General features: G+C 43.2%; 1 protein-coding gene across 3 annotated transcripts in view; it reads left to right on the forward strand.

The window, feature by feature from the left end:
• Positions 1–12127, forward strand: part of PDE7B (phosphodiesterase 7B) — a 186320-nt gene that overhangs the window by 110620 nt on the left and 63573 nt on the right. The window contains exon 2 of one of the 3 annotated variants that reach the window (XM_074163787.1): positions 1285–1293. The exons of the other annotated variants lie outside the window; for them this stretch is intronic. Coding sequence (XP_074019888.1) covers positions 1285–1293 — 9 coding nt within the window. The remainder of the gene's footprint in view (positions 1–1284; positions 1294–12127) is intronic. 3 annotated transcript variants of the gene reach the window in all.

Genomic DNA, 12127 nt, shown 5'->3' on the forward strand with positions numbered 1-12127 from the left:
TGCTGACTCTAGATCAAATGAAGAGATGAGGGTAAGAAAGTGTAAGACAGCTAGAAGGTCCAGTTCTTCTCCATGTTAGAAAGGCAGTGCACCAGTTGGACACAGGATGTCTTTCTCACCAATACTGTCAAGTCCTCCTTTTCTCTTAACAGTCATTTGTTCTCCTTTCCTACCGCCAAGTCTGTCCTGGCATACTCCTCAGCCGCCATGCCTTCGAGCATCTTTCCAAATGACTATGACCAGGCTGGCTGCCTCACTACGAATTAATTCTCTTCTGTTGCAACGCAGACCTCTGTCTTCAACTTCACTGCCTCCCACCCTTGCAGTCTCATTTGCCCCTTCTCTATTTTAGATAGCCTTTTACATTTTCCCCTCCTGCAGCCCCCAGCTCTCTGTGCCGCAGACTTAGAATCATAAAATCATAGAATGGTTTGGGTTAGAAGGGACCTTAAAGATCATCGAGTTCCAATCCCCCTGCCCTGGGCAGGGACACCTCCCACCAGACCAGGTTGCTCAAAGCCCCATCCAGCCTGGCCTTGAACCCCTCCAGGGATGGGGCAGCCACAGCTTCTCTGGGCAACCTGTTCCAGTGTCTCACCACCCTCACAGGAAAGAATTTCTTCCTAATATCTAACCTAAATCTCCCTTCTTTCGGTTTAAAATCATTACCCCTCGTCCTATGGCTCTCCTCCCTGCTCAAGAGTCCCTCCCCATCTCTCCTGTAGTCCACTTTAGGTACGGGTGATGCTTCTTTCAACAGAAGATTGCCATCCCCTGTCCCCTGCCCCCCCCCCCCTTCCTCCTTGTTACAGGCAGAATCTTATTTACTGCTCCTTTCCTTTACCAAAGGACAGCATAAGAAGACTTCAGTAGAGAAGGCTTGTGTCCTGTTGGAGTCTGCATCTCCCCTACAGATACACTTTTCACTGTCACTGTATGAACGGCTTGTGAAATACCTCATAAATACCCAGCCCCCAGCTCAAGTCAATGGAACTCCTATTTTTTTCCCCAGATACTACCCCACACCTTCTGTTAGTTAGGGTAGGTGAAGCTACTGGGATGACTGTCACCATGCAAAGGCACGCACGCTACCAACCAGCAACTATTGAAATGATGTGACTCAGCCAGGAGGTGTATATTCTCTGCCCTGGGGGAACTTCTCTTTCACCTTTGTCCAGAAGGAGAGAGTATGTACCGAAACTTAATTTTCTATGAAAACCTCATTATATTCTGGATCTCGAACAGTGCAACCACCAAAACCATATGGTTTGTAGGAGTCAGCAGCTTTCCCAGGTGAGGTGCTGCCAGTAGAAGCTTGTTTGGCTTTAATACTGTAGCTCAAAAGTTCTGTTCCTCTTCCCAGAATCATCGTTTTATCAAGAGAAGGACCTCAGCCTCTTGTGAGCACGCACCGGTAGGAAAAGCAGCAGCAAAACTTTGTCCCGCGTTGCTCTTGCAGTTGGAGGCTGATCAAATAACACAGGACCTGTGTCTGAGCCACACACGGAGGCAGAAGTGGAAGGAGCAGAGATCAAATAATACGAAGCAGCATGATAGTAAAAAGAAAAGCATGTAAAAATATGAATGCCAGACAGATGGTTCGAGTGCGGAGTGCAACTAATCCATGGGAAATCAGAGCGGTTGGATGACTGTTTGAAAATCTTTGAAAGGGGGAAAACAGCAATTTATCTGGATTGGATAAGAAAAAGCAAAGATAAGCCGCACTAAAATGCAGAAAGAATGGCTTCGTAGACATTGCTTATGTAGTGCTATGGTACATCACAAATCGAAGCAGCCCACCTTACTTGAGTGCTGTATAAATCAAAAACTTCTTTGAAAGCCAGGGTGCGTATCACCTCCACTGCGGGCTGTCATCCTTGGGGATGAAATAAGGAAATGCTTTCTTTAGGGCTCGATACGGGTGAATAGATGTCTGTGGACAAACTTCTTACAGAAACAGGGTCTGGTGGAAGGTGGCCAGTGGACAGGAGGCAGCAATGCACAAACGAGGTGGCATTACCTCCTTTGGGGACAGGAGTACTTGTTTTTTTTTGGAGGGGAAAAGGGAGGTGGAGGAACTAAAACTGTTTTCTCTGTTACTTCTCTCCCGCTGTTGTCAAATGAAATCTGCAAACGCACAAGTTACAACGGAACCAGGGAAGAGCTGGGCAAATATTTAATTTTGCTGTCTCTGTTTACAGGATGTTTCCACAAATTAAGAAACGTGGGGAAAATTATGGGGGGAAAGGAAGGAAGGGGGGGGGGAGAGAGCTGCCTGCTGGCTCCTGTTCCTGGGGCTGGAGTGGTGTATCTTCCAGCTTGCTTTGAGTGGAAAAGCCCCACCTGAAAGCATGACCAGCTCGGAGAGGCAAGAAGGCAAGCTGGCGGAGCCGCAGATTGTGATTATCCTAAATCACCAGCGACAGGCCTTGAAAATGCAACCTGCGAAGTGTTACCGCCAAGAGATGCCTTTCAAAGAGCGGTTTCCTCAAGCGCTGCTTGAAAGGACACCTAGGAGAGGATGGCTGACCACTGGGGTGGGTTTTCTGTAGGAATCTGTTGTTAAGATGCAGGCTTGGGGGAGGGAACTGACTTTTCTTCTATTTCCTTTTTAGCTGCTGAAGGCATGAGCTGGTTTACAGGAAAGGTGCTAGGGTGGTTTTTTTGTTTTTTTTTTTGGTGGGGTGGTGGAGAACAAAGACTCTGTTTGTACCTTAATGCCTTCTGGGGGAAGTCAGCTGGCATTTAGAGCTCTTAGATTCCAGTGTGCAGCAGATCAGAAATGAGCCTGGAGTGTCAGCCGTCAAAATACCACATAGAAACCACGTTACGGAAGCGTGAATTATGCATGAGGCGCTCCGAAGTTGCTCATGGCTAAGGGTGTTGACATGTCGCAGGTGACCTGTGCGTGGGAGCGGCGGTGGGGTGGTCCAGTGGTGCCGTCTCGCTGGGTGGCACGGGGTCGGCGTTTTCCTGGGCCGCAGGAAGAGGTGGAGATTGAAAGCAGACCTTGCCTCCCTGACTCGGGCTGCTCGGCTCATCGAGAATATAGTTGTACCAGAGCTAAGCAGGGCCCCAAATGTGGAATTTAAAGGAGCAGTCTTCTCTCTGTACAGACGCAGACCTCTTGGTACAGCAGAGTTAAGCAACTTCAGGCAGGAGAGTTTTTGAGCTGCCGTGGCACCTTTCCAGGAGCTAATAAGAACTTGAAATAGAGCCCAAGCCCTAAATGCACTTTATTTAGGCTCAGAGTGGCAGCTTTTCTTCCTGCTGTAATTCAACAAGAAAAAGCTCATAGTCTTGTCTTTGAGTTTCTAGCTTCAAAACTGGATGGACTTAGAGGGCCATCATAGAATCATAGAGTCTGTTGGGTTGGAAGGGACCTTTAAAGGTCATCTAGTCCAACCCCCCTGTAGTCAGCAGGGACATCTCTAACTAGATCAGATTGCTCAGAGCCTCACCAAACCTGACCTTGAATGTCTCCAGGGATGGGGACCTCCACCACCTCTCTGGGCAACCTGTTCCAGTGTCTCACCACCCTCATTACAGAGAACTTCTTCCTAATGTCTAATCTAAATCATAGAATCATTCAGGTTGGAAAAGACCCTTGGGATCATCGAGTCCAACCGTCAACTCCACTCTACAAAGTTCTCACCTACACCACATTCCCCCAACACCACATCTGAATGACTCTTAAACACATTCAGGGATGGTGACTCAACCACCTCCCTGGGCAGCCTCTTCCTAAACCTACCCTGCTCTAGTTTAAAGCCATTGCCCCTCATCCTTTCACTACAAATGTTAGTTAACAGGTAAGATGAGGGCCAAAGCCTCTTCTCGTTCTGGATTTGCTTCGCCATCAGTGCTGATCTCCAGTACAGAGATTGTTATGCCTGCTAGTGAGGAGAAAAAATGAGGTTGTCCCAGTGTCCTATACAGTTCACCTCTAAAACCAGCCAGCAGAACGTGGGTACGGATGGATGATAACTTCAGAAACCATGGTGGTAGGTTCAAGTTACTGCCCCACAAGTTCCTTAATCAGGTTAAATAGCTTATTTTGCATTGAGGGAGGCTCGGAGCATTTGCATGTTCCTCTAATGTAGCAGAGCTAGAGGGATAGTTCCTTCAGCAGCGTGGCATTACTTCATAAATCAATATACGCTTCGAGTACCATCACTTAATCTTCTTTGTGCTTGAACGTTGGTGACTGCCTGGAAGACTTGGCGCTGTTGGAAGCGGTGGCCTGTTAGCAAGACTAGCTTCCAGTATGGTGGTTGTAACAGAACAGATCGGACCCCATATTTTGTAACTGACTCAACCCTTTCCCAATTCCCCAGAGTGAACCAGAAGGGAAAGTTTTTCACCGTCTGACCCCATTTTGGCTACTTGAGGCCCAGTAAATCATAATGTAAAGCCAACATTGTAAGAATCACTCAGCTGAAGCTCCGATCTTTCTCAGAAGCATTTCATTTACTGATTTATAGCTTTAATTTTTTGAAGTATTTATTTTCCGTTTGCAAATTTTAAAGCAAGGAAGAGTAAAATGGCAGTTGGCCAGCAAAGCTGACTTCTCAGGTAAACCAACAGAAAAATCATGCTATTTTGACATACTATTGAAGAAATTAAATGGTACTTATCCCCAAAAGTTCATAAGAATGTCTAATTCAGCTCATCAAATACTTACTTACAATATCTCTAGACTGCCGGTCTGTAATTTTTGATGCACGCTTTCTGTGAGTTCAGAAAAAATGATCAAAGTTTAAGATACTTATTCCCTTCATGTTTATCCTGATGATAATTCAAATTCTTGGAGTGTGACTTTACTAAAGCTTTCTCCCTTCTGTCCAGTAAGGCCCGCTCTGCTCTGCTTTGAGCTAGCAAAGGAATGGGAGAGAGGAGCTGAGCCTGCTAGAGCCTTTTGGAGTCCCACGAGGAGCTGGGGGATGATTAGAAACTGGAAAAAAGAAGGATCAGGAACTTTTATGTGTCACTGAGAAAGGATGGGAATGTTAGAAACAGTCTGTGTGGAACTCGAGCCAAAAAACAAAAAAGGGTTTAAACTTTTGAAGATCTAGCTTCTGTTCCGTGGCATGATAGAAATAAAGAACTAATTGAGCAATAAAACGTGCTTATTGGAGTTGGCTGGGGTGTGACCGCTTGTAAAGGACTACTAAAAACAGGATGAGGGTTTTTTCCTCTGCAGGGAGGAGAAATTGAGGAATATAAAATACACATCATAGTGTAGTCACGAGCGTTTGAAATGCACACGTGCAGGTTGTATGTGCGCTTTAGCTTCCTTCTGACTTTTGAGTTGGTAAACCAGTTCCGCAGTTCTGGTGAGGAAGGGAGGAATAAAACCTCAGCACTGTGAAGGAGCAGTGACTTCACTCTCACTTGCAGTGACTTCACTCTCACTTGCGTGTGGCGGTGTTGCTTTGAGTGTTTTCCATCTTGTGGGATCTTCTGGTGAGCCGTGTCGGGCAGGACATTCTGCTCAGCGATAGTCGTGGTAGCTCAGGAGAACCCCCCAAATAAACAGTGCCCCCCATCCTTTACTGTTCATACCGTTATAAAACCTTATGATGGAGGTTGCCCTATATTGCAGCCTGGATACCCATGACCCAGGCACTCTACAGGTTAAAAAAAAAAAACCCAACAACCCAGTTATTAGGTTCCAGAAAACTGAAAAGAAAATCTAAATAAACAAATGCAGTCAATGGATGTGTTTGGGACCGCTCGCAAATAACAGCTACGATTTGTAAGACGAACCACTCTGCTCAGCAGAAAGTAGTTGTAGAACTGGATTTTAAGGAAAGACCCAAGGAAACCAAATTGCTCAACTGCCACAAATATCCTGCTCTGTTCCTGTAAGAGGACATAAACCAACAACTAATAAAAAAAAGAAAAAAGTTTTATTAACTGTTGGAAGAATTATTTCTATCAGCATTTCCCAGTAAAATTGAAGTGACTTAATTCCCAAACTTTCTTTCAAAAAAAGGCGTTTTTTTCAGGCTGTTGGAAGTTGGCCACTAAATGTGCCTGTAACACATTAGGCACTGTTTTTCAAAACACCTTGTGGACTGCTAATTGGGGTTTGCATAATACCGCAAAATTGCAGGCATTCCTTTGAAATAAGTAGGAATGAAAACTGCTTTTCTGGGGTAAAAGAAAAGGATTTTTTTTTTTTTATTTTTTAACAGAAAGCCCTAACAAAAATCCTTTGTTTGAATATGTTATAATTATCATTTGCTTTCTTTTCCTGAAGAAGTTAGAATCGTTTGAGGAAAAGTTTCTAGGCAGTTTTGAGTTACACAAGTTCAAGGGGGCCTTGTACATACGGTACTGCTGTTCAGGCCAAGAGGTAAACAATTATGAAATGCCTTTGAAATGCAGGGTTGGTGAGGCTTTTCAAGGTTACGTATTTTGTCACTGAACACAACAGTAAGTTGTTGGCAGCAGGAGTGAGTGATACTTACTTTATGCACAGATGTGCAAATGAAAAAGGTAAGAAATGTTATGGCACAGGGTCCAAATTCTTAGTTATAACACCCTGTTTTAAATCTCACTTAACCTATAGGGACTGAGGCAGGATTTAAAAAAAAAAAATTTTTTTTTTTTAAATTAGAGAAATACGCTTGCTTGGTCAAAATTCAGATTTATTCTGCTCTTTGGCTGGGGAGTTCATATGCATTTCAGGTCCGTTCCTCCTGCAGATCTAGGGCTGCACTGGGTTTGGGCCTGAAGGTGATTTTAGGGTAGAATGGGATCAAAGCAGGACTGGCACAGAAAAACACTGGGCTGCGTTCTGTGCTTCTGTCCTTTCTAACCACTGGATCACTCTGAGCTGTGAATCCTTTTCATGGCTTTGAATTTTCCAAATATCAGTCCAAGCGAACTGATTTTGGTTGTTTTCCTATGTGTCCAGCAACTTGCCATGACTGGACATGGGTAGCAACTCTTAGGAAGGAAAAGCTGTAGAAAGCCTGTTTCAGAGCATCACCAAAGTGCGGCTGGGTGCATGAGGGAGCCCGTCCTATCCAATTAACTCTGATTTCTCTCCTGAAATTCTGAAAGTCGCATGCCTTGCCTTGGTATTGTAGCTGACACCCACCTCTATCTCAATCACAGAATGAAGGATATGGGGTTGGAAGGGACCTCTGGAAAAAGTGTAGCTGTAACATCTCATCAGGCTCTGGGTGATGTACCCATCCTGAAAGCATGAGCTTGATATTTCCAAATCTGCTTCACCTCACTGTATGATTCTGTGTTTAATGAAATACAGCAAAAGGAAAGCTTTTAGGCAAGCAGATGTGCTGGATGCTAATAGAGTTGCAAACTTACACCGTATTTACCAACGAGAGCAGTCTCTTATGGCCAGAAGCTCAGTACAGCAAGTAATACTGTAGCTTGGAGAACAGGGAGGTGTCAGGGAAATGAGAAATTCTTGTTTCGAGTGTCAGGTTTGACAGTACTTTTGTTTATATCCAATAAATATCTAATGCTTATACCTAAAGACATGGTATTTCAGGCTTGTGTAAAGAAGGCTTTTAATGAAAAGTACACGTCCTTCATGCAAATCAGTTACACAAAAATAAAGAAAGAAAATTACCTTTTGTTGGATTTGAAGCACAAGGAGGAGGCGGCAAGGGCAGATGAGGAAGGCTTTGTTCAGCAGCGCTTGAGTATGAAATAAACAACTTCTGACAGGAAGATTACAAAAACCTAAATCATGAAGAGAGAAAAGATGTTGCTAAATGCCAAGTGTGAATTTGCTTTATTTACCCAGCATTCTCCTTCTGCTTAAACAGAGAGAGATTCCAGGTTCTCGGAGACTTTAATCATCCCCGAGCTGTTGAAAACTTTGTCACCTGCGCAGTAAACTCCGGTTTACACAACTTATTGGGTGGGAGAAGCCCTCTCCTGCAGTGCTCCCTTGAAAAGTCCAGCGGGTGAACGAAGGGAATGCAGAAGGCCAGAGGTGGAAAAACATCCTGATGAGGCAAAAAAAATAATCCTTCTTCTAATGTGAGGTTTTGTCACTGAGCCGTGAAGTTCAGAAAATAACGGTGAGCGGTGATGGGTATCTACTAAGCATGGAGTTTCCTTTAGATTGAAAACAAGAGTAGGAAGAGTAAAGCATGTACTCGTCTCTCTCTTTGCAGTGGGGATGAGGATATCATCGTCCTCTCCGTACAATTCTTGTGAGTGTGAAGGTGAGAATCACAGAAAATAGCCACCTAAAGACTCAAGCTTTCCTTCCCTACTGTCTTTTCTTCTCTCATCCTGATATGACACTATAAAGAATGGAATGCGTAATAAAAATACTGATGAGTTAAAGTACTTTTGTTCATTTGCTTAATATTTCCCTAGAAATTTATCTACTCGGAATTACAAATACCAGAGATGCTGATGATTGTAATTAACAGGAGATAATATGTCAGTACGTCAGCACTTCTTAAAAATTGCCATTTCTGTCGTAGAGTTTCAGAAAGGTGTAGAAGAGCAGAGGAATGTAATTGTTAGCTGTCACAAGAGGTGCCTTTGCAAAATCTGTGTTGAAATGCAGTTTCCTGTTGCAGGCGTGCCCAGGGTTCAAATATATTCTGTTCTAGCACTTCGTATTTTAGACCCACTTCGTAGAAATTGCAGGGGTGTACCCCAAAAGGCAGATAAACCACACACTGAGAACTGTGTCTGCTGAGACTGGGAAGAAAGTTGTCTTTGCTTTTTGTTTTTTCTAGCCCTTTACTTGTTTCCCCTACAGTGTCTGGGTTTGGCCCGCAGTAATTGATGTGTGCTTAGACAAAAACCTGCAAAGAACTCTTATTTCAATATTATTTTGAAGACATAAAGGCTGTGAATCATACAAGGCCTGTTTACGTGATCCTTGACTGAATTTGGACCGAAATAAGTGGTCTGCCCTAGCAGTCTGCCTTATGTATGTGGAGTAGTCATAGCCAGAGATGTTAATTTGTGTGCTCGTAGAAAAATGTCTTAAAGTAATCTTACTCCTGATCTGAAGATGGTAGATTTGTTTAATGTTTGTTTAATGTCATAGCCCATTAAAGTTCTTTACCTAAGATCTAGTGGAAACCGAACAAAATTACTGTGAGATGGACTGTTCCCTCAGTATTTCTAATCCAGCCAAATTGTCATTTAGCTTTGTGATGCTTTGCTGAGACCGAAAATGTTGCCTTTCCATTAGCCTGTTCCACCTAAAAGCAAGCAATTAAAGCAGAACCATATTTCCAGCAATGTTTTCTCTTATTCCATGTAGCTGCTGTGCAGGTGCAGTGCAATAAGAGTATTAGATAGTTGACAAGCGTGATGATTTTTTAGATTTAGATGGTGAATTTGGGAAGACAACAGGAGCCTTTAAATTAGTATTCACTAATTTCAGATAGCAGAGATTTATAGATTTCGGCTAGCTGACAAAGGACGTTTTCCTGTCTTGTAATGGGTCTGTACAGCCTGAAAGCAACTCGCATACTGCTACTCAAGAATGTATAAGGTGGTAGTTAATGAACTGTGGTAAGCTATAAGTTACTAAATATTCAGATACGGGCACCATACTATGTAGCTCAATGAATTTGACCACAATTATTCTATAATTACTGTGGTCATGACTGGTTTCTGAGTTTTGACTTCACAAAGCGTAGTTGTGTACTGTTAGTATTTTGGTTGCTAGGGGTTTCGTTTAATTAGTCGAGTTTAAACATAGCCTGCCATGAAAAGCAAATGTTTTAGTGTGTTACGGTTTTCTCGAGGTAAGACTGGGAAAGTATGAATGTACAATGAGAAAGCATAGTGCAAACTACTGTGTTCTTGGGTAATATCCAGAAAATAGATTTCTGCTGAAAGCCTATTTAGATGTCTTTTTTCCCTTGGTACTGTTGAACTAATAGTGTTTAAATCCAATTAGATTTGTGTCGGCTGATAATATTTGAAAATATTTCATTGCATCCCTACCACAAAAAATAAGGTGAATCTAACAGAATTTTACACATTATTCTAAGTTAGGCCCAGCGTTTAACATAGTTACCTCCTTTCCATACAGCTTGTCCTGGAGTTGTAGTCACTCTAGAGAATTTTGTTCTTGATCACTAGGGGTCAGTGATTCAGCTCCAAGTTAAGATGCTTCAAGGTGTTGAAGTTATGTGTTGCAAGTTCCTGCTGTGCGTATGTTCCTGCCGCAGCCAGTGGAAATCGAGTCAAGCGAATGCTTCTCCAGGCTCCACTGACTTATAGCTTTGACTGCCATGGGAGCTGAGGCACGTACCTCACATGCAAATGCTTACATTTAAGTACTGTGAAGTAGGGGAATAAGTTTCTCTCAGCCTTTAGGTTCTGCTACGCTCCGGTGAGGTTAGTTCATGACGGTCTGATCTAGAGCCAGCTCAAGGTTTCTAGATAGAGAATGCAAAATTGGATTTGGCCACTCCAGGAACAAAGACACAGGAACGCGTATTTTGTCCTTACCTTTGATGGCAGCAGAGTTTTGGTACCAGTAAAAGAAATTCTGGACAGGGAAGGCTGAGAATTGCCTGGCAAGCCCCACCAGCCTTGCAGAGGGGTGGAAGCTCTGGGAGCAGATGGGTATGTGGAGAGACAGGCTGGGAAAGCTCAGGGGGATGTAGAGGCTGTGAGTGGGAGTTTCTCTGTTTCTTGCCCCACTTCTGCCTAAAAGCTTCTGAAGTTTTTTTCAAGGCTTTTTGCCAAAGTAAGTTTTGGTAAAGTTCACAGTATCTGGAGATCTGCTGTTTGGCCAATGCTCTTATCTCTTGACTCGTGCAACTGTCCTTCCTTCAGTGTGATCTTAGAAAGTAAGAATAGAAGAAAGGAGAAGAAAGAACAAAAGGAAATTTCCTCTCACCGAAGTTATGTCTGTCTAGCACTTAACTTCTCATAAAGTATCATTAGCAATTAAAACGTGATTTTGGACGGTATCCTGATTCTGGATAAATGGTATTCTCCTTCCATGTGCTAAAGGATTAAGGAAACATCTCTACTGCGTTGGAGGTTTATAGTTTTAAATGTTTGTGGTCGCGGGGGCTGTTGTTTTGTTTTAGTCTATAATGACTTAACAGCTTAAAACAGTTCTAGCCGCCTGCTTTTCTGTTGGGCTCCCTCCTCAGCACAGAATAGTATCGTAGTATTTTCCCCGCTTACTTTGGTGCTTAGGGACAAACAGTGTTTGATGTAGCCTGAAGCCTCCAAGAACTGTTTCTTTAATTTTACTTGAAAAATTATTACTTGACAGGTTTTTCAACTTTTTTTCCAAGGATGTGCTACTCTGGATAGGTCGTTATGGACAGCATGGAGCCGTTAGGAGTGAGTTGCTCTCTTCAGTCACAGCATGGTCAATGGTGGCTGCAGCTGTTCCCTTTTAGCTCCTTCTGTGTGATTCTGTCCTGATGCGCAGTGCAATCCTCAGGAGTCACAGAGAGAGTCATCCTCTGGGCCAGCAGAGCCCTCAAACCCCCCCCAATAATCTCCCTGAGAAGTTCACCCAATAGCGTGTAAGTGGTAGCGGCTGTTTTATGACACGGAGACTTGGCTATGGAGAAGTGAACACAACCCAACTTATTCTTAATTACTTTTTAAAGGAAAGCAGATTTCCTCCATAGTGATAATCAATGGGACTTGTGTTTGGAAGAAAGATGGATTATTCAAAATGAAACCAAATCTGCCCAGGGCAGATTTCCAATGGATCTTACTCCTTTTTATGTTCACTTATGCTCTCATAAGAAGTTCCTGAATAATCTTTAGTAAGTGTAAATTAAAGAGCCACTCATACTAAAAAAAATCAGCCAAGGTCTAAATTTGCTTTAGGAACAATTTTAATAGCAGTGGTCCAATCTTGTCAGCCAATACATTCTTCTTGCCTTTTATGATTTTCCAAACTGTTCAGTTTCTGTATCTAAATGGCATTGTAAAGCACCGTCGTATGTATTTCTTTCAGAATCTTGATCTTCCTGATTAGAAGTCAGTGCCGCCTTTGACTGCATAGAATCACAGAATGGTTCGGGTTGGAAGGGACCTTAAAGATCTTCGAGTTCCAACCCCCAAACACTTGTTAATAAGAAATGCAGGACATAACTTGGGTCTCTAGGGTTAGAGAAGACTC

This window comes from Numenius arquata, chromosome 2 (assembly GCF_964106895.1).
Source record: "Numenius arquata chromosome 2, bNumArq3.hap1.1, whole genome shotgun sequence".
In the NCBI taxonomy this organism is placed as follows: domain Eukaryota; kingdom Metazoa; phylum Chordata; class Aves; order Charadriiformes; family Scolopacidae; genus Numenius; species Numenius arquata.